This window comes from Coregonus clupeaformis, chromosome 7 (genome assembly GCF_020615455.1).
Source record: "Coregonus clupeaformis isolate EN_2021a chromosome 7, ASM2061545v1, whole genome shotgun sequence".
Lineage (NCBI taxonomy): Eukaryota > Metazoa > Chordata > Actinopteri > Salmoniformes > Salmonidae > Coregonus > Coregonus clupeaformis.
Window position 1 is genome coordinate 42,629,814 of NC_059198.1, and position 26,946 is coordinate 42,656,759.

The 26,946-nt window shown below is 46.3% G+C and overlaps 1 protein-coding gene across 14 annotated transcripts in view; it reads right to left on the reverse strand.

The window, feature by feature from the left end:
- LOC121569218 (LIM zinc-binding domain-containing Nebulette) overlaps positions 1-26,946 on the reverse strand; it is a 148,715-nt gene that overhangs the window by 32,864 nt on the left and 88,905 nt on the right. For 12 of the 14 annotated variants that reach the window (XM_041879989.2, XM_041879988.2, XM_041879996.2 and 9 more), the window contains 11 exons: positions 22,556-22,666; positions 22,073-22,180; positions 21,652-21,762; positions 21,191-21,295; positions 16,606-16,716; positions 14,803-14,913; positions 13,793-13,903; positions 6,626-6,736; positions 4,547-4,654; positions 3,582-3,692; positions 2,836-2,940 (listed from right to left, as the gene is read on the reverse strand). The exons of the other annotated variants lie outside the window; for them this stretch is intronic. In XM_041879989.2, coding sequence (XP_041735923.2) covers positions 2,836-2,940; positions 3,582-3,692; positions 4,547-4,654; positions 6,626-6,736; positions 13,793-13,903; positions 14,803-14,913; positions 16,606-16,716; positions 21,191-21,295; positions 21,652-21,762; positions 22,073-22,180; positions 22,556-22,666 — 1,203 coding nt within the window. The remainder of the gene's footprint in view (positions 1-2,835; positions 2,941-3,581; positions 3,693-4,546; positions 4,655-6,625; positions 6,737-13,792; positions 13,904-14,802; positions 14,914-16,605; positions 16,717-21,190; positions 21,296-21,651; positions 21,763-22,072; positions 22,181-22,555; positions 22,667-26,946) is intronic. 14 annotated transcript variants of the gene reach the window in all.

The following is a 26,946-nucleotide window of genomic DNA, read 5'->3' on the forward strand; positions in this document are numbered from 1 at the left end:
GGTTCAACGGCGATTCAACCCAGGTCCGGCCATTCCTGACTAGCTGCCGACTTCAGTTCTCCTTGCAGCCAAGGACCTTCGCCACGGAGGGGGCTAAGGTTGGGTATGCCATCACTCACCTGACGGGCCGAGCTCGACTCTGGGGAACAGCAGAGTTCGAACGTCAAACCCCGCATGTGCAACCTTCGACCTGTTTGCTGAGGAGATGCTGAAGGTGTTTGACCTGGATTCACCAACCGCAGAGGCGTCTCGTGAACTGTTCAGTATTCGACAAGGCAGACGTGCAGTCGCAGACCATTCCATCGACTTCCGAACCCTGGCTAGGCGAAGTTCTTGGAACACACCATCGTTGGTGGACGCGTTCTTCCATAGTTTGGCTGACTATATCAAGGACGAGTTGGTCTCCCAGGAACTGCCTTCCACTCTTGATGAAGCCATCGCACTGACTGTCAGGATCGACAGTAGGATACAGACCCGTCGTGCCGTGAGAGGGGGCGCCAAGGTCCACCTACTACCGGCATTCGGGAGATCCGACTGGGTTCCTGTCATCTACTGCCACTCACCCAGGTCAGCTTGATCAGTCTGAGCCTATGGAGATTGGGCGAGCCTCTCTCACTCCTGCAGAGCGCCAGCGGCAGCTTCACCTCAAACCTCTGCCTCTATTGTGGAGGTGATGGACATCGTGTGGTAACCTGCCCTTTAAAGGGCCGAAGCTCACCGGGCATAGGGGGAGTCCGGTTGAGTTCAATGACCATCCAGTCCTCCGACCGCAAACCCCTGCTGCAAGTTCACCTCCGCCTCCCTGACTCAACTCACACCCTGGCTGCTCTGGTGGATTCTGGCGCCGGAGCCAACATAATGGACATCAAGCTGGCACGCCAACTGGGACTGGAGAACCTCCGTTTGACACCTCCTATTCCTGCCCGGGCACTGGACGGACACTTACTCGGATCGGTCACTCATGTCACGGCCCCGGTCTCGATGGGTCTGTCCGAAACCATCAAGAAACTATCCAGTTTCACCTGCTCCCCTCTCCAGGCCAACCCCTCATCCTGGGTTACCCATGGCTCCGCCCGGCACAACCCTCAGCTCGACTGGGTGACCGGGGTGATCAGGGAGTGGGGGAGGACTGCCACCGAACCTGCCTGCTTGCCGCCGCACTACCCCCTCGGCCAGTACCTACTAACTCCGCTCCTGACCCCTCCAAGGACCCTGTGTCGATTCTGCCAAGTCCCTGCATCGTTGCAGCTCTGACCTGGGCTGTTGAGGAACAGGTGCTGGAGGCTCTCCGTAACCAGCCAGGTCCCAGCACTTGCCCAGCTGACCGCCTTTTTGTCCCCCGAAGACCTGAGGTCCCAGGTCGTTCAGTGGGGACATGACTCCCGCCTAGCTTGTCACCCTGGCTCCACCCGCACTTACAACCTGCTCGCCCAGAGGTTCTGGTGGCCCTCTCTGAGGAAGGATGTACGGGAATTCGTCCAAGCCTGCCCCATCTGCAACCAACACAAGTCGTCCTGCCAGCCCCCAGCCGGATTGCTGCAGCCCCTGCCTGTGCCCAGGAGTCCGCAGGTCCCTGCTGCGCCTTGTCCTCCTCCTCCACGGCTCGTCGAAGGTGGTCTGGTTTACACCGTCCGCCGCCTGCTTCGGTCCAGACGGAGGGGTAGGGGTCTCCAGTACCTCATTGACTGGGAGGGCTATGGACCTGAGGAAAGGACCTGGGTGCCAGCTAGTCGGATTGTGGATAGGACTCTCATCACCGCTTTCCCTACGGCATCCTGATCAACCTGCAATCCGTAGGGGCCGCCCCAGAGGGGTCCCTAACCGTCCGGCCCGGCTCGGCTTCCTGTCCTGTGCCTGACCCTGTCTCGGGACCTGTCCCATCTCCCGCCCACGGCCCTCCGGCTTCCTCCGAGGATGAGGACGTTCACTCGGACCCGTTCGGAGGAGTTCTAGCCCTCCTCCGGCTCCCCTCCTCCCGCCCGGCGTGGTGTTGCTCTTGGGACTTCTGGGGCCGTCCCCTTGGGGGGGTTCTGTCATGAGCCCTCTCACTCCACCGGGTTACCACCTTAATTGGTTTCCACTATCTTCCACTCTGCTCACCTCCCTCTCTCTACTCAGCCTAACTAGCTCCACCTGTCCCTGCTCTGCTCGGCTCTAATTACTCTGCCAGCTGCGCTGCATTACCCACTAACCTCTCCCAGTATTTAAGGCCCTGTCTTTCAGCTCTCCGGTGTCAGATCGTCTGCAAAGCTCACACCCGGAACCTGTTTGCTCGCGCTTCTGGCTCACCCTGGTTTTGTGACCCCGGACCTGCCTGTTTATTGGATACTCTTCTGCCTCAGGAGATCCAGACCTGCTTCTGCCATTACGACTCCTGACTACTCTTCATTCCCGGTAACTCTGACCAGCCTTCTGCCTTGCTACTACGTATTTTGGATTTCCCTTGAACTGTACTGCTGCCTGGTTTCATTCCGCCCCGTTGTGTCTGTGTTTCCTCCCCCCCCCAGGACTTCTGGACCACCAACCACCGGCGTCATCGGACGCATCGCTGCCACTGGGGGGAGGCACAGACCCAGCACATCGGACGGGATAACCCCTGGAGCCTTCACTCACTCCCTACATCCCTTTCCCCTTAAGTTTAAATAAACTTTCTGGTGTGACGCAATTGTGGTCCTCTTGTCGTCTGTCTGAACCGTGACAGACACGATTAAGTCGTGTTTAGTTACTCTGCGGATAACGCTGATATATTCATAAAGATTTCTAAGTAGTCCTATAAAACTTGCAATGTTCCCATTAGCATTAATATTCATGTCTTTGAGAAAAATGTGTGCTCACCTTGCTCTGCATCTCTGTGAGCTCCCGAGCTCTCTCTGTCTCCATCGTCTCAGGGAGTTGAGAGTAAGCCGAACCAGAGAAGACTTTCTCACCTTTGTATTTGAGCTGGAAAACAAAGTAATGGATGTGAGTTGAGGTAGGCCTCCGTGCTTCAGCAAACAAAGTAAAGTAGGAGGGGTGCTGCTCAACAACCGAGACAGGAATCCAAAAATAGGGCTTACCCATGAAAAACGTCCAATAGTGGACTAATTCATGGTAAAAGGCATTGGAGCACTCAAATAACACAGGCAGGGATTTGTTTACTATCTGTCACTTTATTCCTAGTTATACGTACATATCTACCTCAATTACCTCATACCCCTGCACATCGACTCGGTACTGGTACCCCGTGTGTATAGCCAAGTTATCGTTAGTCATTGTGTATTTATTATTACTTTTATTATTACGTGTTTTACTTTTCTATTATTTCTCTATTTTATTTCTCTCTGCATTGTTGGGAAGGGCCTGTAATTAAGCATTTCACTGTTAGTCCACCCCTGTTGTTTGACGATGCATGTGACAAATAACATTTTATTTTATTTTATTCATCTTAGAACGCTCAGGCTTTATTCCATTAGATGGAAAGGTACACTGACGTTTGATACTGAAGTAATGTATGTTTGTCAGTAACAGGAAGGGTTTCCTCTGAATTAGTTATGATGAAAAATGTAATGTACAGACATCAGATGGGCAGCCCATGTTCTTACCTCACTCTGTAGCTGTGAAGCCTCTTTGGCGTGCTGGGTCTCCAATGTCTCTGGTAAGGTGGAGTAGAGAGAAGTGGAGGCCTCTTTCTTCCCTGCTTCTTTGTATTTTGTCTGGAAAACAACAGCAACAAAAGACACAGTGGTGGAAAAAGTACCCAATTGTCATACTTGAGTAAAAGTAACGATACCTTCATCGAAAATGATTCAAGTAAAAGTGAAAGTCACCCAGTAAAATACTACTTGAGTAAAAGTCTAAAAGTATTTGGTTTTAAATATACTTAAGTATCAAAAGTAAAAGTATATATAATTTCAAAGTCCGTATATTAAGCAAACCAGACGGCATAATTGTATTATTTATTTACGGATAGCCAGAGGCACACTCCAACATAATTTACAAACAAAGCATGTGTTTAGTGAGTCCACCACATAAGAGGCTGTAGGGATGACCAGGGATGTTCTCTTGATAAGTGAGTGAATGGGACCATTTTCTTGTCCTGCTAAGCATTCAAAATGTAATGAGTACTTTTGGGTGTCAGGGAAAATGTATGGAGTATAAAATACATAATTTTCTTTAGAAATGTAGTGAAGAAAAAGTAGTCAAAAATATAAATAGTAAAGTGCAGATACCCAAAAAACCTACTTAAGTAGTCCTTTCAAGTATTTTTACACCACTGAAAAGACACTGCTACTTTTGTAGACATAATAAAAACGTACAGTTATTCTCATGTTTTTTGTACATGAAGAACGATAAAGAAAAATGATAAATGTTTCTGTGTTTCTCTTAGAAAGGGAATTCCTCCTTCTCTGGCTTCAGTTATTGACTAAAGGAAACATCCAATTTTGAGAATCACATTTTGTATAAATAAATAAATTGATGTCAACGAGAGATTTTCACTGTAAAATAACTCAAGTTAGAACTGTATTCAGCCCATGTTGATGTTTGGTGATTCTAAACAGATATTTACCTCGCTCTGCATTTCAGACATCTGCTTTGCAAACTGTGTCTCTGCTGTCTCGGGGAGCAGAGAGTAGAGGTTGATAGAGTTCTCCTTAGTATCTTCTTTATACTTGATCTGGTATAGTAGAAATGGAGAGACGGCTTATGAACCAGAGATAGTTGAGACCAAGCCTACAAAATCATTGCCAAAAACCAGTGAGAGAACCTTGTATGTGTTCGCTTCCTCAAAGATTCCCTTTTAGTTATTTGGATATATTGGATATGAAAAGGCGACATGAAACATTTACCAGCGCTGACCCAAAAAACCAAATACAGTGGGGAAAAAAAGTATTTAGTCAGCCACCAATTGTGCAAGTTCTCCCACTTAAAAAGATGAGAGAGGCCTGTAATTTTCATCATAGGTACACGTCAACTATGACAGCCAGAATGAGAAAAAAAATCCAGAAAATCACATTGTAGGATTTATTATGAATTTATTTGCAAATTATGGTGGAAAATAAGTATTTGGTCAATAACAAAAGTTTCTCAATACTTTGTTATATACCCTTTGTTGGCAATGACACAGGTCAAACGTTTTCTGTAAGTCTTCACAAGGTTTTCACACAATGTTGCTGGTATTTTGGCCCATTCCTCCATGCAGATCTCCTCTAGAGCAGTGATGTTTTGGGGCTGTCGCTGGGCAACACAGACTTTCAACTCCCTCCAAAGATTTTCAATGGGGTTGAGATCTGGAGACTGGCTAGGCCACTCCAGGACCTTGAAATGCTTCTTACGAAGCCACTCCTTCGATTGCCCGAGGCGGTGTGTTTGGGATCATTGTCATGCTGAAAGACCCAGCCACGTTTCATCTTCAATGCCCTTGCTGATGGAAAGAGGTTTTCACTCAAAATCTCCACGATACATGGCCCCATTCATTCTTTCCTTTACACGGATCAGTCGTCCTGGTCCCTTTGCAGAAAAAACAGCCCCAAAGCATGATGTTTCCACCCCCATGCTTCACAGTAGGTATGGTGTTCTTTGGATGCAACTCAGCATTCTTTGTCCTCCAAACACGACGAGTTGAGTTTTTACCAAAAAGTTCTATTTTGGTTTCATCTGACCATATGACATTCTCCCAATCCTCTTCTGGATCATCCAAATGCACTCTAGCAAACTTCAGAGCGGGCCTGGACATGTACTGGCTTAAGCAGGGGGATACGTCTGGCACTGCAGGATTTGAGTCCCTGGCGGCGTATGTGTGTTACTGATGGTAGGCTTTGTTACTTTGGTCCCAGCTCTCTGCAGGTCATTCACTAGGTCCCCCCCGTGTGGTTCTGGGATTTTTGCTCACCGTTCTTGTGATCATTTTGACCCCACGGGGTGAGATCTTGCGTGGAGCCCCAGATCGAGAGAGATTATCAGTGGTCTTGTATGTCTTCCATTTCCTAATAATTGCTCCCACAGTTGATTTCTTCAAACCAAGCTGCTTACCTATTGCAGATTCAGTCTTCCCAGCCTGGTGCAGATCTACAATTTTGTTTCTGGTGTCCTTTGACAGCTCTTTGGTCTTGGCCATAGTGGAGTTTGGAGTGTGACTGTTTGAGGTTGTGGACAGGTGTCTTTTATACTGATAACAAGTTCAAACAGGTGCCATTAATACAGGTAGCGAGTGGAGGACAGAGGAGCCTCTTAAAGAAGAATTTACAGGTCTGTGAGAGCCAGAAATCTTGCTTGTTTGTAGGTGACCAAATACTTATTTTCCACCATAATTTGCAAATAAATTCATTAAAAATCCTACAATGTGATTTTCTGGATTTTTTTCTCTCAATTTGTCTGTCATAGTTGACGTGTACCTATGATGAAAATTACAGGCCTCTCTCATCTTTTTAAGTGGGAGAACTTGCACAATTGGTGGCTGACTAAATACTTTCCCCCCCCCACTGTACGTGATAGCCTGAATGCAATTATTAATTATTTAAAAAATTCAAATGAGAAAAAAACCCTCTGTTGTAATGAATTTCCCTTTATTTTGTATTTTATTTTTGGATAATTCACATTGTACTCCCTGTGTATTCTAACAGTATATACACACAGATATATTCTTTACCTCACTTCGCATTGCTGATTGTCGTTTCGCAAAATTAGTCTCAATTGTTTCGGGCAGTGTAGAATAAAAACTGGGGGAGGTGTCCTTTTTCAGTCCTTCCCTGTACTTTAGCTGGAATAAAGGAAACATCACATGGAAACATTGGTTTGAGATAAATGTAATAGCACACTAATAGCATTAATAAAGCACCTGGTTTCCCCTGGTTCCCCTTTTCATTCAACCTGGACTCAGGGGTAGACGTAAAATACTGTAGTAAAAGTAAATCTGGGACACTCCAATTAGTATGATATGTTACACTTCGTATGGTATGTATTCATTTGTGGATGTCCATCAGCCATTTCATATGATATGTTATGAATTACAATTCGTATGATATTTTATGAATTGCAATCTGTACAATTTGTTACGAATTGCAATTTGTAAGATATGTTATGAATTTGCAAAACATATGATACGTTACGAATTCCAATTTGTAACATATCAAGCTAGGTAACTAGGTGGCTAATGTTAGCTAGGTGGCTAACGTTAGCTAGGGTAGAGGTTAGGGTTAGGGGTTAAGGTTAGGGTTAAGGTTAGGGTTAAGGTTCAGTTTAACGTTTAACGTTTAACGTTTAAGGTTTAAGGTTAGGGTTAAGGTTATGGTTAGGGGAAGGGTTAGCTTACATGCTAAGTAGTAAGTAGTTGCAAAGTTACTAATTAGCTAAAATGCTAAAGTTAACCGTGATGAGATTCGAACAAGCAACCTTTGGGTTGCTAGACGTTTGCATTATACACCCCCCCCATCCACCCCACCTACTTTTGTTTTTGCCTTAAGTATCCTTCTGTCTTGTGCAACCATACCAAACGTAACATATCATACTTGTAACGATCCCGGCAGTCTGAGTCGGGTCCTGTCTGGTGACTAGTGTTTCTGTTCGTGAGCTCCAGTTTCCCGAGGGTTCGGGAACGCTCCGGGGAGCGCTCTTGATTTCCGCACCTGCATCCCATCAGCAATCTGCACACCTGGTCCTGATCATCACCCTTCTTAGGCTCTGGCCTAACATCCAGTTCCTGCCGGATCGTTAGCCATGAACAGTATGTTTGTCAGCGTATCAGCCTCTGAGCTACTAGTGTTAGTTTTGTTGTTTTGCACCTTGTTGGCTTGCCGTGTACTTACCTCCGTTTGTTTCTATCTACAGTCTCTCACCCGGAACCTTCTCCCAACCTCTGCCTGATGGTGGCGGCTGCCGAGCCATTACGGACCAACCACTGCACCCTCAACAACCCATCCACGCCACCCGCTCTGTTCCCTGGATTATTCAACCTCACTCGGGAATCTATTAAATAAACACTCATCTTTGTTTCAACGTACCTTGTCCTGGTCTGCTTCTGGGTTCTGGCTTAGTAAACCGTGACAGAGCGATCCGGCCAGTAATGAACCCAGCGGACCTGGACTCTGTTCGCCATGCCATTACCCAGCAGGAGAAGATGTTGGGCCATCATAGCACGGTACTACAGGAGATCGCGTTGTCAGTTCGGAACCTTTCTACCGGTCTGACGGAGGTCCAGAACCAACGCAGTGTCCGGTGGAGGACCCACACCCGGTTTCACCCATCTCGCCTGCCGCTTCTGAAGTTGTGTCCCTCCGTGAGCCCAAGGTTCCGGCCGGAGAAATATGAGGGGAGCTGGGAAGATGCCGTTCCTTCCTTATGCAGTGTGGATTAGTGTTCGATCTACAGCCCTACTCTTATGCCACAGACAAGGCTAGGATAGCCTTTGTGATTGAGTTGCTGCGTGGGCGGGCGCTGGAGTGGGCTTCAGCCGTTTGGGAACGACAGGATCCCTGCATGGCTTCATACCAGGGGTTCACGGCGAGATGAAGAAGCTCTTGACCATTCCGTCCGAGGAAGGGACGCAGCTAGGCGCCTGTTTTCTCTTCACCAAGGAACTGCTTAGCGTGGCGACTTCGTGATCGAGTTCAAGACGTTGGCTGTGGAGAGTGGGTGGAACGAGGAGTCTCTGCAAGCGGTCTTTTACCAGGGTCTGTCGGAGCAGCTCAAGGATGAGTTGATCTCCTATCCGGAGCCTAGTGACCTGGACAGCTTGGTAGCCTTGTCTATTCGGGTGGATAATCGAGTCCGAGAGCGAAGGAGGGAGAAGCAATGGGGTCCGTCTAATCGATCAGCTTCTCAGTTCCCAGTCGGGTCGGGTGGTGGACCAGAACACGTCGATCATTCTCCACCACAAAGGATTAGTGGAGAGGACCTCTCTCCCGATTCTGAACCCATGCAAGTGGGGCGGCACGGGTTAACCAAGGAGGAGCGTCAACATAGAGCGTAAGACCAACTGCTGCCTCTACTGTGGTCGCTCGGGACATTACATCTCCACTTGTTCCCGCGGTCGTCAAACTGCCCGGCTCGCTAAAGTTGGGAGGACTTTTAGCGAGCCAGTTTCAACCTCTCAGTACCTCTGTCAGAGCCCGTTTCCCGGCTACCCTTGCGAACAGGAATCAAAGCTTAGCGATTAACGCTTTTATCGATTCAGGTGCCGATGGAAGCTTTCTTGATGCCGAGTTGGTGGAACAGCTGGGGGCTTTCCAAGGAGCAATTGCCGGAAGCCATTAAGCGACCACTCTGAGCGGCAGTAGTCTGGCCGTATCACGATGAGGACTGAACCGGTTAAGATGCGGTTGTCGGGGAATCATTCTGAGATGATTTCATTCTTCATTCTGCCGTCTTCCCATGTTCCTCTGGTCCTTGGTTACCCCCTGGCTGAAGGAACACAATCCCACGTTCGATTGGGTGACCGGGCAAGGTAACGAGTTGGAGCCTTGATTGTCATGCTAACTGTCTCAAGACTGCCTGCCCCCCACTCGGTTCCCAGTCAGGTGATTGAGGCTAAACCCCCAGATTTGTCCCTGGTTCCCGAGACATATCACGATTTGGGGAAGTTTTCAGTAAGCAGAAGGCTCTGTCACTCCCTCCCCACCGACCATATGATTGTGCCATCAACCTGTTCCCGGGAGCTGTCTACCCCAAGGGAAGGTTATACAGTATCTCCCGACCTGAACGTGAGGCGTTGGAGACCTACATCAAGGAGTCCCTAGCGGCTGGTCTCGTTCGTCCCTCGTCATCACCCCTGGGGCAGGATTCTTCTTTGTGGGTAAGAAGGATGGCTCTCTTCGACCGTGTATTGATTATCGGGGGTTGAATGCCATCACGGTCAAGAACAAGTATCCCCTGCCCTTGATGAGTTCTGCCTTCGACTCCTTACAGGGTGCTACGGTATTCACCAAGCTAGACCCTACGCAGTGCGTATCACATAGTCCCGGATCAGAGAGGGGGACGAGTGGTTGGCGGGTTTCAATACACCGATGGGTCGCTTGAGTATCAGGTGATGCCGTTTGGACTGACCAATGCTCCAGCGGTATTCCAGAGTATGGTGAACAGCGTCCTGAGAGATATGATCGGTCTCTTTGTGTTTGTTTACCTGGATGACATTCTGATCTTCTCGAAGGAACCTTCCGACCACGTCCAGCATGTCCGGCAGGTTCTGCAGCGATTGTTGGAGAATCGCCTGTTCGTGAAGGCCGAGAAGTGCGAGTTTCACGCCCACACGACATCCTTTCTCGGGTACATCATCTCCAGGGGAGAGATTAGGATGGACCAGGAGAAGGTTAGAGCGGTTCTGGAATGGGCCCAGCCCGGTGCGAGATTGCAGCTCCAGAGATTTTTTGGGGTTTGCGAATTTCTACCGCAGATTCATCCGGGATTACAGCCGTGTGGCCGCTCCGTTAACTGCCTTGACTTCCAGTATCAGGACCTTCAAGTGGAATCCGGAGGCGGATCGAGCGTTTCTGGATTTGAAGGCGATTCACCAACGCACCGATTCTCTCTCCAACCGGACACGGCCCGTCAGTTCGTCGTGGAAGTGGGCCGGCGTCTGATGTGGGAGTTGGCGCCATCCTGTCGCAGCGATGCTCCACGGACAGTAAACTCCATCCCTGCGCCTACTACTCTCGTCGCCTTTCGCCTGCGGAGAGGAATTACGATGTGGGTAACCGGGAGCTTCTCGCGGTGAAACTTGCCTTGGAGGAGTGGCGCCACTGGTTGGAGGCGGAGCAACCATTTACTGTCTGGACTGACCACAAGAATCTTGCTTACGTGCAATCGGCTAAGCGTCTCAACTCCCCGTCCAGGCCAGGTGGGCGTTGTTTTTCGGACGATTCAAGTTTTCCCTGACGTTCGACCTGGATCTAAGAACGGCAAGGCGGGACGCCTTGTCCCGGATGTTCTCCAAGACGGAGGAGAGTGGGTCCAAGACCGAGACTATTCTCCCCCGGAACTGCGTCGTGGGAGCAGTTATGTGGAAGATTGAGGAGGAGGTGCTGGCGGCCCCGCTTCGGACTCAGCCCGGTCCCGGTAGCGGTCCACCCGGTCGGTTGTTTGTGCCTGAGTCGGTTCGTCCTGCTGTCCTCAAATGGTCCCACGCCAGCAAGATGGCTTGTCACCCTGGCGTGGCTCGGACAATGGCGTTTCTTCGCAGACGTTTTTGGTGGCCTGCCATGGCCGAGGATACTCGGGGTTTTGTTGCTGCCTGTCCAGTGTGTGTGCGCAGAATAAGAGTACCAATCGGCCCAGCTCTGGACTACTTCACCCCCTTCCTATTCCCCGGCGACCATGGTCGCATCTGGCCCTGGACTTCGTCACTGGGTTGCCCGCTTCTGAGGGGAACACGGTCGTTCTGACTATCGTGGACAGATTCAGCAAGTTCGCCCACTTTGTGCCAATTGCCAAGCTTCCCTCTGCCTCGGAGACGTCCGAGATCCTGGTTAGGGAGGTTTTCAGGGTCCACGGTTTGCCCAGTGATATCGTTTCCGACCGTGGCCCTCGGTTTACCTCTGCGGTCTGGAAGTCCTTCTGTTTGGCCATTGGAGCTACAGTCAGTCTCACATCTGGTTTTCACCCCCCAATCCAATGGTCAGGCGGAGAGAGCCAACCAGAAGATGGAATCCACGCTACGCTGTCTGGTCTCTTCCAACCCCACCTCCTGGGTCTCTCAGTTGCCTTGGGTTGAGTATGCCCACAATACTCTCCCTACATCTGCCACTGGGATGTCTCCCTTCCAGTGCCTGTATGGCTACCAACCTCCCCTGTTCCCTTCTCAGGAGAAGGAGCTCTCAGTGCCTTCTGTTCAGGCCCATTCGTCGTTGCCACCGGACCTGGCATCGGGCCAGAAAGGTACTCCTTAGAGTTCGGACCGGTATCAGCTCCAGGCGACGTCGCCGGATCCCGCTCCCACCTATACCATCGGAGATAGGGTTTGGTTGGCCACCACGGGATCTTCCGTTACGGACTGAGTCTAGGAAGTTGTTACCGAAGTTCATTGGTCCGTTTGTGGTGGAGAAGGTGATCAATCCAGTGGCAGTTCGACTCAAACTACCGAGGACGCTCAGAGTCCATCCCACCTTCCATGTCTCCTGCCTCAAGCCTGTCTTCCTCAGTCCTCTGTTGCCTCCTCCGCCTCCTCCTCCTCCTCCTCGGATGATCGGAGGTGGTCCTGCCTACACGGTGCGTCGCATCATGGATTCCAGACGGGCGGGGCCGGGGTTTCCAGTATCTCGTGGACTGGGAGGGGTATGGCCCTGAAGAGAGGAGTTGGATTCCGCGGCGACAGGTCCTAGATGCGGACCTCATCAGTGACTTCTACCGCCTCCATCCTGGCGCTCCGGGAGTCCGCCCGGTGGCGTTCAGTCGGAGGGGGTACTGTACCGATCCCGGCAGTCTGAGTCGGGTCCTGTCTGGTGACTAGTGTTTCTGTTCGTGAGCTCCAGTTTCCCGAGGGTTCGGGAACGCTCCGGGGGAGCGCTCTTGATTTCGCACCTGCATCCCATCAGCAATCTGCACACCTGGTCCTGATCATCACCCTTCTTAGGCTCTGGCCTAACATCCAGTTCCTGCGGATGCGTTAGCCATGAACAGTATGTTTGTCAGCGTATCAGCCTCTGAGCTACTAGTGTTAGTTTTGTTGTTTTGCACCTTGTTGGCTTGCCGTGTACTTACCTCCGTTTGTTTCTATCTACAGTCTCTCACCCGGAACCTTCTCCCAACCTCTGCCTGATGGTCGGCGGCTGCCGAGCCATTACCGGACCAACCACTGCACCCTCAACAACCCATCCACGCCACCCGCTCTGTTCCCTGGATTATTCAACCTCACTCGGGAATCTATTAAATAAACACTCATCTTTGTTTCAACGTACCTTGTCCTGGTCTGCTTCTGGGTTCTGGCTTAGTAAACCGTGACAATACTAATTTGAGTGTCTTGGATTTACACTGAGTATACCAAACATTAGGGACACCTTCCTAATATTGAGTTGCACCCCCTTTTGCCCTCAGAACAGCCTCAATTCCTCGGGGCATGGACTCAACAAGGTGTCGAAAGTGTTCCACAGGGATGCTGGCCCAAGTTGACTCCAATGCTTCCCACAGTTGTGCTACCTTTGAGTGGTGGACCATTCTTGAGACAAAAAGGAAATTGTTGAGCGTGAAAAACCCAGCAGCGTTGCAGTTCTCGACACTCAAACCGGTGCGTCTGGCACCTACTACCATACCCCGTTCAAAGTATTTTGTCCTGCCCAATCACACTCTGAATGGCACACATACACAATCCATGTCTCAATTGTCTCAAAGCTTCAAAATCCTTCTTTAACCTGTCTCCTCCCCTTCATCTACACTGACTGAAGTGGATTTAACAAGTGACATCAATAAGGGATCATAGCTTTCACCTGGATTCACCTGGTCAGTCTATGTCATGGAAAGAGCAGGTGTTCTTAATGTTTTGTATACTCAGTGTACATTTATTATGTATGTTATGTCTATTCATGTCTGTAGCTGAGCTACAGGTGGTCCTCTGTAGCTCAGCTGGTAGAGCACGGCGCTTGTAATGCCAAGGTAGTGGGTTCGATCCCCGGGACCACCCATACACAAAAAATGGATGCACGCATGACTGTAAGTCGCTTTGGATAAAAGCGTCTGCTAAATGGCATATTATATTATATTATTACTCTATGAAACCAGGTTTCATTGTACCGCCACTATTCTTTTCTACATGCTAAATAGTCTGCAGATATACTATATGTGTGAGATTATATGCAGGTAATTGTGAATACAGTATGTGTTTATACTCTACCTCACTCTGTAGCTGGGAAGCCTCTTTGGCGTGCTGGGTCTCCATCGTTTCTGGTAAGGTGGAGTAGAGAGAACTAGAAACTCCCTTCTTCCCTGCTTCTTTGTACTTCATCTAAATGGAGGAAAAACAGATTCAGCATTTTATTCAGTATTTATTTCTAATGAATTTACTCAAGGATCTTTATCATTTTAATAGGCATCGCCACACTGTAAAGGGGTTACCATGCATTTGACAGAAACTTACAGGCACCTCAGTGGCAAGTACAATTCTGTATTTCAGTACACCTACTGTAATATAAATACGGTATCAAAGCAAGTAATGTGTAATGACACTAAGTACAATTATACTGTAAAATAGTAAATGCTACCTTAATCAGAATGAATAAATGAATGAATGGATGAATGACATTCATTGAGAGTAGGGGTTTGTATTTCACAGTATTTTACTGTAATTACAAGGGATTGGTGCAAGCAGGTTGGCTGCTAGGTAAAGATTTTACACATTACAGTATATTAATTCATATTTGGTGTTTTATATCACTTGCACTTCTAGAGGCCTTAAAAAAGGCTTCCAAACTGGCAGGTTGCTTCCACCCCAATCTGTCCCCTATACACTTTTAATTAAAGGGGCACTATAAACACATAGGAGTTAAATTGGTACAGCATTCTCACTCACGCCTCAAAATATGTTAATGAGACAGAAACAACAATACCATGCACCCACTAGTGGTCAAAAGGTTGTTGGCGCTCCAAAGATAGGGTACGGTACTATATTCTGTGGGGTGGAATTACAGTACCATTCGAAATACAGCAATTCTTTCCTCACCCACAACATTTTCCCACAATGCACCATAATTTACAGTATGCTGCAGTAAAACGTTTCATAGTAATTTACTGTTGAAAATTCCCAAAAATACCGTATAAATTACAGTTTTCCGTTACAGTGCATCATTCCAAATGGAACAAACATGTAAGAACAATTTACCTATAGTGTAAGGAATAGTTACTAACCTCACTCTGAAGTTCAGATACAGCTTTCGCAAACTGTGTCTCGGTGGTTTCTGGAAGCTGAGAGTACACACTCGTGGAGATACACCTTTTTCCTTCTTCTTTGTATTTATTCTGGAAAAGGAAAGTATTGTGATATACTGTACTAGTCAAAAGTTTGGACACACCTACTTATTCAAGGGTTTTTCTTTATTTTTACTATTTTTTACATTGTAGAATAATAGTGAAGACATCAACACTATGAAATAACACATATGGAATCATGTAGTAACCAAAAAAGTGTTAAACAAATCAAAATATATTTTATATTTGAGATTCTTCAAATAGCCACCCTTTGCCTTGATGACAGCTTTGCACACTCTTGACATTCTCTCAACCAGCTTCATGAGATAGTCACCTGGAATGCATTTCAATTAACAGGTGTTCCTTCTTAAAAGTTAATTGGTGGAATTTCTTTCCTTCTTTAAGTGTTTGAGCCAATCAGTTGTGTTGTGACAAGGTAGGGGGGATATACAGAAGATAGCCCTATTTTGTAAAAGACCAAGTCCATATTATGGCGAGAACAGCTCAAATAAGCAAAGAGAAACAACAGTCCATCATTACTTTAAGCCATGGAGGTCAGTCAATACGGAAAATTTCAAGAACTTTGAAAGTTTCTTCAAGTGCAGTCGCAAAATCCATCAAGCGCTATGATGAAACTGGCTCTCATGAGGACCGCCACAGGAATGGAAGACCCAGAGTTACCTCTGCTGCAGAGGATAAGTTCATTAGAGTTACCAGCCTCAGAAATTGCAGCCCAAATAAATGCTTCACAGAGTTCAAGTAACAGACACATCTCAACATCAACTGTTCAGAGGAGACTGTGTGAATCAGGCCTTCATGGTCGAATTGCTGAAAAGAAACCACTACTAAAGCACACCAATAAGAAGAAGAGACTTGCTTGGGCCAAGAAACACGAGCAATGTTCATTAGACTGGTGGAAATTTGTCCTTTGGTCTGGAGTCCAAATGTGAGATTTTTGGTTCCAACAGCCGTGGCTTTGTGAGACATGGTGTGGGTGAACGGATGATCTCTGCATGTGTATTTCCCACCGTAAAGCATGGAGGAGGAGGTGTTATGGTGTGGGGGTACTTTGCTGGTGACACTGTCTGTGATTTATTTAGAATTCAAGGCACACTTAACCAGCATGGCTACCACAGCATTCTGCAGAGATACGCCATCCCATCTGGTTTGGGCTTAGTTGTACTATAATTTGTTTTTCAACAGGACAATGACCCAACACACCTCCAGGCTGTGTAAGGGCTATTTTACCAAGAAGGAGAGTGATGGAGTGCTGCATCAGATGACCTGGCCTCCACAATCCCCCGACCTCAACCCAATTGAGATGGTTTGGGATGAGTTGGACCGCAGAGAGAAGGAAAAGCAGCCAACAAGTGTTCAGCATATGTGGGAACTCCTTTAAGACTGTTGGAAAATCATTCCAGGTGAAGCTGGTTGAGAGAAGGCCAAGAGTGTGCAAAGCTGTCATCAAGGCAAAGGGTGGCTACTTTGAAGAATCTCAAATATAAAATATATTTTGATTTGTTTAACACTTTTTTGGGTTCCTACATGATTCCATATGTGTTATTTCATAGTTTTGATGTCTTCACTATTATTCTACAATGTAGAAAATAATAAAAATAAAGAAAAACCCTGGAATGAGTAGGTGTCCAAACTTTTGACTGGTACTGTATAATCGTTCTACTTTTTTGGTCATTATACAGAAAAGCACCCAAAACAGAAGTTATGAACTAAATGTCCAGCCACCTCGCTCTGCATCTCTGTCATTTCTCTGGCAAACTGGATCTCTGTGGTCTCTGGGAGTAGAGAGTAGAGGGAGGTTGAGATGTCCTTCTTCCCACTCTCTTTGTATTTGATCTGAGAAACAGAGAGAGATGAGTAAGTATTAACACTTGTTTAATGATCTCAAGCTAGACACTGAAATTATTGGATACAATGCCTTCAGAAAGTATTCATACCCCTTGACTTATTCCACATTTTGTTGTGTTACAGCCTGAATTCAAAATGGATTACATATATTTTCTCTCTCACCCATCTACACAACAAAGTGACAAAGTGAAAACATGTTTGTAGAAATGTTAGCAAATTTATTGAAAATGAAATATCTAATTTACATAAGTATTCACACCCCTGAGTCAATATTTTGTAGAAGCACCTTTGGCAGCGAATACAGCTGTGAGTCTTTCTGGCAATGTTCCCTCAAATTCTTTGGGGCACTGAGCAAATTTTTGGTCTTGTAAGCGGAAACTTGTACGTTGTGAGAAAGTTGTGAGAATTTCACAGTGAACACTGAGGCTGTACCCTTACAGTTTTAGACAGTAGCCAATAGGCTATTGTGGCTATTTGAGCATAATGTAGGCCTACCAACAATATCAATGGAGTGAATCCCATAACATTTTCACATAAAAATAGCTTTTGATTTCTATGATATAGCCTACAGTAGCCTATACGTTTTTACATAATTATTTTTTACTTAGTCTGTAACACCATACCATACAGAGTGTATGTGTTGGTGTGAGGTGTGACCCAGGTGCGGTGCAGGATAGACAGTAGGCAGTAGGCAGAGATGGTGAAACCAGGATCTTTACTGGTGGTCCCAAAACCAGGATACAAAATAACGGACTTGTCATGAATAAAGGAGGAGAAAATTGGTCTCCAAAAACAGGCTGACAGCAAACATACGAAATACTAACTATGACTGAAAACAACAATGAAACAGGGAGAACACTTCTCAAGTACCTGTACATACGTCTCACGGTCAGACACGGATTAGTACTGTTTGGCATCAATAACTAGCAGAGAAAACAGAGCAAGGGAACACAGGGAAGTGAGGGCATAAATACACAGGTGAACAGGGAGAGACAGGTGACACCAATAAGATAATGATTAGTCCAGACTGTGAGTGAGGAGGTGCCTAAGGTTGTCAGAGGATGACTCCTAGTGGGTCTCTCCGGAACTGCGACCCCCTCCTGTAACAACAGAGAATTAGACAATGTAGGCTACCCCTCTGCCTATTGGCTTATTTGCATATTCAAGCATGTCTCAAAATACAACACTGCCCCTTTAATTAAGACGTAAGCTTTTTACCTGACTCCCTTTTCAAAGACAGCTTGAAATGTAGCCTACACATTTTGTGCTCTTGTAGGAAGCAGTAACTCCCCATTGCTGACCTATACTTATCTACGTACAGTGAGGGAAAAAAGTATTTGATCCCCTGCTGATTTTGTACGTTTGCCCACTGACAAAGACATGATCAGTCTATCATTTTAATGGTAGGTTTATTTGAACAGTGAGAGAAAGAATAACAACAAAAAAATCCAGAAAAACGCATGTAAAAAATGTTATAAATTGATTTGCATTTTAATGAGGGAAATAATTATTTGACCCCTCTGCAAAACATGACTTAGTACTTGGTGGCAAAACCCTTGTTGGCAATCACAGAGGTCAGACGTTTCTTGTAGTTGGCCACCAGGTTTGCACACATCTCAGGAGGGATTTTGTCCCACTCCTCTTTGCAGATCTTCTCCAAGTCATTAAGGTTTCGAGGCTGACGTGTGGCAACTCGAACCTTCAGCTCCCTCCACAGATTTTCTATGGGATTAAGGTCTGGAGACTGGCTAGGCCACTCCAGGACCTTAATGTGCTTCTTCTTGAGCCACTCCTTTGTTGCCTTGGCCATGTGTTTTGGGTCATTGTCATGCTGGAATACCCATCCACAACCCATTTTCAATGCCCTGGCTGAGGGAAGGAGGTTCTCACCCAAGATTTGACGGTACATGGCCCCGTCCATCGTCCCTTTGATGCAGTGAAGTTGTCCTGTCTCCTTGGCAGAAAAACACCCCCAAAGCATAATGTTTCCACCTCCATGTTTGACGGTGGGGATGGTGTTCTTGGGGTCATAGGCAGCATTCCTCCTCCTCCAAACACGGCGAGTTGAGTTGATGCCAAAGAGCTCCATTTTGGTCTCATCTGACCACAACACTTTCACCCAGTTCTCCTCTGAATCATTCAGATGTTCATTGGCAAACATCAGACGGCCCTGTATATGTGCTTTCTTGAGCAGGGGGACCTTGCGGGCGCTGCAGGATTTCAGTCCTTCACGGCGTAGTGTGTTACCAATTGTTTTCTTGGTGACTATGGTCCCAGCTGCCTTGAGATCATTGACAAGATCCTCCTGTGTAGTTCTGGGCGGATTCCTCACCGTTCTCATGATCATTGCAACTCCACGAGGTGAGATCTTGCATGGAGCCCCAGGCTCTTCCATTTGCGAATAATCGCACCAACTGTTGTCACCTTCTCACCAAGCTGCTTGCCGATGGTCTTGTAGCCCATTCCAGCCTTGTGTAGGTCTACAATCTTGTCCCTGACATCCTTGGAGAGCTCTTTGGTCTTGGCCATGGTGGAGAGTTTGGAATCTGATTGATTGATTGCTTCTGTGGACAGGTGTCTTTTATACAGGTAACAAGCTGAGATTAGGAGCACTCCCTTTAAGAGTGTGCTCCTAATTTCAGCTCATTACCTGTATAAAAGACACCTGGGAGCCAGAAATCTTTCTGATTGAGAGGGGGTCAAATACTTACTTCCCTCATTAAAATGCAAATCAATTTATAACATTTTTGATATGCGTTTTTCTGGATTTTTTTGTTGTTATTCTGTCTCTCACTGTTCAAATAAACCTACCATTAAAATGATAGACTGATCATTTCTTTGTCAGTGGGCAACCGTACAAAATCAGCAGGGGATCAAATACTTTTTTCCCTCACTGTATAATTGGGCTAATATCTAGCTAACTAGCAAAGAATATCAACAATTGTTCACACGCGGCTCTGATCTTAACTGATCTGAAAAAAGCGCATTCATTCACTCGGGGTGATTGAAAGACCCCACATGGGTTACCCGCCCGAATTCTACTCTGTTGCACTCTGGCTCTGCCTACAGCAAAATTACAGACTCAATCTCGCAAAGTTAGATTTGGTTTTGTTTGTTGCATTGAAAAGGGGCTGATATAATGTTCATTAGATCACAGAAAAAATGTTGATCTATATAGTGCAAACTAATGTGGTGAACTCAGTGAAGTTCAATCTCTTCCGTCTCTACGCACGGTCTGGCATTTCTTCTGCGCGGCAGTCCTGGAGCACTCACACAGCTTAGAGGGAACATTGCTTTCTGGGTCTTGAAGAGCTTTCCACACCTGGATTGTGCAACATTTGGCAATTATTATTTTCAAAATTCTTCAAGCTCTGTAAAATTGGTTGTTGTTCATTGCTAGACAACCATTTTTAGGTATTGCCCTAGATTTTCAGATAGATTTAAGTCAAAATTGTAATTCGGCAATTCAGGAACATTCACTGTCTTCTTGCCCCAAACATAAGGAGAAAAAGTGAATTACTTTGCCACATTTTTTTGCAGTATTACCTTAGTGCCTTATTGCAAACAGGATGCATGTTGTGGAATATTTGTATTCTGTACAGGCTTCATTCTTTTCACTCTGTCATTAAGTTAGTATTGTGGAGTAACTACAATGTTGTTGATCCATCCTCAGTTTTCTCGTATCACAGTCATTAAACTCTGTAACTGTTTTAAAATCATAATTGGCCTCATGGTGAAAAGAAGGTTTCCTTCCTCTCCAGGAACTGATTTTGGAAGGACGCCTGCATCTTTGTAGTGACTGGGTGTATTGATACACCATCCAAAGTGTAATTGATAACTTCAGCATGCTCAAAGGGATATTCAGTGTCTGCTTTTTTTTCTCACCCATCTACCAATAGGTGCCCTTCTTTGCAAGGCATTATAAAACCTCCCTGGTCTTTGTGGTTGAATCTGCTTGAAATTCACTTCAACTGAGGGACCTTACAGATAATTGTACTGTATGTGTGTGGTACAGAGATGGGGTAGTCATTCGAAAATCATGTTAAACACTATTATTGCACACAGAGTCCATGCAATTTATTATGTGAGTTGTTAAGCACATTTTTACAGAACTTATTTAGTCTTGCCATAACAAAGGGGTTGAATGCTTATTGACTCAAGGCATTTCAGCTTTTCATTTTTAATTAATTTGTAAACATTTCCAAAAACAAAATTCCATTCTGACTGGTATTGTGTGTAGATCAGTGACACAACATCTGAATTTTATCAATTTTAAATTCAGGCTGTAACACAACAAAATGTGGAAAAAGTCAAACGGTGTGAATTATTTCTGAAGGCACTGTACCCAGGGGAATTGTTTCTGAACCTGGCTTATGTCTGAAGACATCTGGAGTGGCAATGGAAGTTGCTAGCAGAATGACTATAATGCAATTATGTTAATGCCAGGAGCATTCGTGCTCACCTTGCTCTGCATCTCTGTGAGCTCCCGAGCTCTCTCTGTCTCCATCGTCTCAGGGAGTTGAGAGTAAGCCGAACCAGAGAAGACGTTCTCACCTTTGTATTTGAGCTGGAAAACAAAGTAATGGATGTGAGTTGAGGTAGGCCTCCGTGCTTCAGCAAACAAAGTAAAGTAGGAGGGGTGCTGCTCAACAACAAAGACAGGAATCCATAAATTGGGCTTACCCAAAAGAAACTTCCAATAGTGGACTTATTTATGGTAAAGGCATTGGAGCACTCAAATAACACAGGCAGAGATTTGCTTCATCTTAGAATGCTCAGGCTTTATTCCATTAGATGGAAAGGTACACTGACGTTTGATACTGAAGTAATGTATGTTTGTCAGTAACAGGAAGGGTTTCCTCTGAATTAGTTATGATGAAAAATGTAATGTACAGACATCAGATGGGCAGCCCATGTTCTTACCTCACTCTGTAACAGAGAAACCTCTTTGGCGTGCTGGGTCTCCAAAGTCTCTGGTAAGGTGGAGTAGAGAGAAGTGGAGGCCTCTTTCTTCCCTGCTTCTTTGTATTTTGTCTGGAAAACAACAGCAACAAAAGACACTGCTACTTTTGTAGACATAATAAAAACGTACAGATATTCACTGACTAAAAGGCATTTTTTGTACATGAAGATCGATTAAGAAAAAGGATAAATGTTTCTGTGTTTCTCTTGGAAAGGGAATTCCTCCTTCTCTGGCTTCAGTTATTGACTAAAGGAAACATCCAATTTTGAGAATCACATTTTGTACAAATCAATGAATTTATGTTAATGAGAGATTTACAGTAAAATAACTCCAGTTAGTTCAGCCCATGTTGATGTTTGGAGATTTTAAACAGATATTTACCACGCTCTGCATTTCAGACATCTGCTTTGCAAACTGTGTCTCTGCTGTCTCGGGGAGCAGAGAGTAGAGGTTGATAGAGTTCTCCTCAGTATCTTCTTTATACTTGATCTGGTATAGTAGAAATGGAGAGACGGCTTATGAACCAGAGATAGTTGAGACCAAGCCTACAAAGCATTACCAAACACCAGTGAGAATAACTTATGTGTTTGCTTCCCACACAAAAGCCTCCCCAAAAATTAACTTATAGTTGTTTTAGATAAATTGGATATGAAGCAACATTAAACATTTCTAATCACTGACCCACAAATCAAAATATGTGATAGCCTGAAATCAAATTATTCATGATTTCTCTGAGATTGTACTCAGAGCAAATTTAAATAAACAACAGAAAAACTATTTTTCTTGTAGTCATTTTGCAAGAATGCACATTGTACATGCATGCTGTGTATTCTAACAGTATATATATACAGAATAATTATTTACCTGGCTCCGCATTGCTGATTGTCGTTTCGCAAAATTTGTCTCAATTGTTTCTGGCAGTGTAGAATAAAAACTGGGGGAGGTGTCCTTTTTCAAACCTTCCTTGTACTTTAGCTGGAATAAAGGAAACATAATATGAAAACATTGTTTAGAGACTAATTTAATTACACACATATAGCCAATAATAAAGCACTAGCGGTTAGAGCGTTGGGCCAGTAACCGAATGGTCGCTGGTTCGAATTCCCGAGCCGACAAGGTGAAAAATCTGTCGATGTGCCATTGAGCAAGGCATTTCAACCTAATTTGCTCCAGGGGCGCCGTACTACTATGGCTGACCCTGTAAAACAATACATTTCACTGCACCTCTCCAGTGTATGTGACAACATTTTAACTATTTTCTACATTGTAGAATAATAGTGAAGACATCAAAATTATGAAATAACACATATGGAATCATGTAGTAACCAAAAAAGTGTTAAACAAATCAAAATACATTTTATATTTGAGATTCTTCAAAGTGGCTACCCTTTGCCTTGATGACTGCTTTGCACACTCTTGGCATTCTCTCAACCAGCATCATGAGGTAGTCACCTGGAATGCAATTCAATTAACAGGTGTGCCTTCTTAAAAGTTAATTTGTGGAATTTCTTTCCTTCTTAATGCGTTTGAGCCAATCAGTTTTGTTGTGACAAGGTAGGGGTGGTATACAGAAGATAGCCCTATTTCGTAAAAGACCAAGTCCATATTATGGCAAGAACAGCTCAAATAAGCAAAGGGAAATGACAGTCCATCATTACTTTAAGACTTGAAGGTCAGTCAATCCGGAAAATGTCAAGAACTTTCAACGTTTCTTCAAGTGCAGTCGCAAAAACCATCAAGCGCTATGATGAAACTGGCTCTCATGAGGACCGCCACAGGAAAGGAAGACCCAGAGTTACCTCTGCTGCAGAGGGTAAGTTCATTAGAGTTAACTGCACCTCAGATTGCAGGCCAAAAAGTCTGATGAGTCCAAATTTGAGAATGTTGGTTCCAACCACCGTGTCTTTGTGAGACGCAGAATAGGTGAACGGATTATCTCCGCATGTGTGGTTCCCACCGTGAAGCATGGAGGAGGAGGTGTGATGGTGTGGGGGTGCTTTGCTGGTGACACTGTCAGTGATTTATTTAGAATTCAAGGCACACTTAACCAGCATGGCTACCACAGCATTCTGCAGCGATATGCTATCCCATCTGGTTTGTGTTTAGTGGGACTATCATTTGTTTTTCAACAGGACAATGACCCAAAACACAACTCCAGGCTGTGTAAGGGCTATTTGACCAAGAAGGAGAGTGATGGAGTGCTGCATCAGATGACCTGGTCTCCACAATCACCCAACATCAACCAAATTGAGATGGTTTGGGATGAGTTGGACCGCAGAGTGAAGGAAAAGCAACCAACAAGTGCTCAGCATATGTGGGAACTCCTTCAAGACTGTTGGAATAGCATTCATGAAGATGGTTGAGAGAATGCCAAGAGTGTGCAAAGCTGTCATCATCATTATTCTACAATGTAGAAAATAGTACAAATAAAGAAAAACCCTTGAATAAGTAGGTGTGTCCAAACTTTTGACTGGTCCTGTATACTATATATATATATATATATATATATATATATATATATATATATATATATATATATATATATATATATTGTGATGTCACGAGAGGCTGTGTCCTGGAGGGACGTTACATCCCCCTGAGGTGGCTGCAAACCCAGACAGCTATGGCTCCATCTGCTGGTATGGTCGGGAACTCCACCCCCTCTATGGCCAATCTTCCCACGCAGCTGAAACAAATGAGGAGCTGATGAGCTGAAGGTTTGGGAAGGGAAGAGACACAGTCTCCAACCTGGGCTCTCTGGAGGACAAGAGTGCTGCACGTCCACTTCCATGAGGAATATAAGGATTTGGAGAGACTTACCTTTGGGAAATACTCACCTTTGGATATATGCACCTGTGGAAATACGTGAGAGACATTTGGAAGGACTTTTTGCTGGGTTGGCCACTAGCTGCAAGCGTGGACTACAGTAAGGCTGGGGAAAAGTTATCTGAGCGAGTGAGAATTATGATTTTGGATGTGGAAGAGACATCCCTGAACTGTTAACCCTTAAAGAGCCACAAGAGAACAGAATTTTGTTATATTTTCGTTAATTTCCCAAGACCTATAATAAAATCCTTGTTTTGTTTGAACCTTGTCTCCTTGCACTACTTGAGCAATCCCGCTGAAAGCTGTGTAGCCTCTCGTGACGTCACAGATGGTGGAGAATACGGGCACGCTCAAGCGTTAATAGTGCATGTCAGAGGAGGATACCGAAGGTTTGATCACCCAGTTTTCCAAGTTGGCCGTAGGCTCCCCGCCCGACTGAAATGGAGGACATATTGAAAGCCCTTGTTGCTGGCCAGCAAGCCCAGATGCAAGCAAACGTGGCTCTCTTGGAGGAGCAAAGAAAGCCAACCTTCTGAAGGCAGAGGAATTGCAGTTGCAGAGACAGAGGGTTGTCCAAAATACCCGCCCAATAAAGGCAAGTGACTTTATATCTAAGATGGGAGCTACCGATGACATTGAGGCATACCTGCATGCATTTGAGGCCACGGCCACTAGGGAAGCCTGGCCCAAGCAACAGTGGGTTGGTCTGTTAGCCCCCTTTCTAACCGGGGAATCGCTGAATGCTGTCCGGGACCTGGGCCCTGACCAGGTTACTGACTATGATGCCCTGAAGTCTGAGATCCTCAGCAGATATGGACTCACAAAGTTTGGTATGGCCCAGCGCTTTCACAGCTGGACCTTCCAACCAGACCAACCTCCTCGGGCGCAGATGCATGAACTTGTCCGAATCTTAAGGAAATGGCTGGATCCGCAGAGGAATACAGCAGCGGCGGTGGTGGAGGCCGTTGTGGTGGATCGTTACCTCACGCGCCCTGCCTTATGAGGCAAAACGGTTCATCAGTCAACAGGCCTTGACCACGGCTGATCTGACCGTGGAAGCTGTGGAAAAGTACCAGGCCACAGCGGAGATGCTGAATGCTTCCCGAAAAAGACCCCAGGAGGCGGCCCCACCACAAATGGGAAGAACCCGTCCAAAGGACCCCAAGGTCTCGAACCCAGCCACGTCAGGACTTATCCCGGCTCCAGGGGGAGCCAGAAACCAGGCGGGTCCAAGAAGAGTACACCAGGAGGGGGAAACTCGACAGTGTTACCGGTGTGGGGAGATGGGACATATCTCCTGGCAGTGTGGGAAACCAGCCGATGAACCTATGCCCACTGCGGAGTCCTCCAGCTCAGCACCCACACACCGTTTTGCCTCGCTCTTGGGAGTCGTAGATGGCGGCCCAGATCGACCCCCCACCTGCCCGGTAACTGTGAATCACCATGATGTGGAGGCCTTACTGGATTCTGGTAGCCGGGCCACCCTGGTGCGTAAGGATTTGGTGGGCCCAACGTGTCTGACCCCGGGGAAAGTCCTCCCAGTTTCCTGTGTCCATGGGGACACCAGAGAATACCCCATTACTGAACTTACAATGACCAGCACACGGGGAACCATACACACGACGGCGGGGGTGGTTGATTCCCTCCCCGTCCCTGTCCTAATTGGACGAGACTGCCCAGCCTTTTACCCACTCTGGAGAGAGTCTCAGGAGAGGATAACCCGAGTACCTCGGAAACGGAGAGGCAAGACTCATCCTGGGAAGGCTCGGTGCAATCCTCCGAGTTACTCACTCCCGCCCGGGCTCTGATAGGGATGGCAGGTGCCCAGACCGACACAGAGACGGAGCTACAGAATCTGGACAAAGAACTGTCTGGTCTGAAGGGGACCGCTGAGAGGTATCGTTTGTTAAAGCAACAGTTAGACATGAAGACAGAAGAGTTAGATATCCTCCAGGCTAAACTCCAACAGAGCTCCTTCCCTAAGCAACAGGAGGAGCTGGAGAGGCTGCGCAGGACCATCGAGGAGTGTGAGGAGACCCTGCGCAGTAGTAAGGAGGTCCAGAAGAAGGCAGAGGAGAAGTACAAGGTGTTGGAGAACAAGATGAAGAATGCGGAGGCAGAGAGAGAGAAGGAACTGAAAGCTGCTCAACAGAAGCTAAACTCTGCTAAAACCAAGGCTGATGCGTTCAGTAAGAAACTCAAGGAGAGACAACAGGAGGCTGAGTCCCTGGTCCTAGAGTTGGAGGAGTTGAAGAGAGAGCAGTCTGGCAAGCACCACGGCAATGCGGACGCCCTCTCCCGGCGTGATGCCTTCTTCGCTGCCTTTACCCCGACGAGGACGTCGGTCCCGAGAGGGGGATGTGTGATGTCACGAGAGGCTGTGTCCTGGAGGGACGCACATCCCCCTGAGGTGGCTGCAAACCCAGACA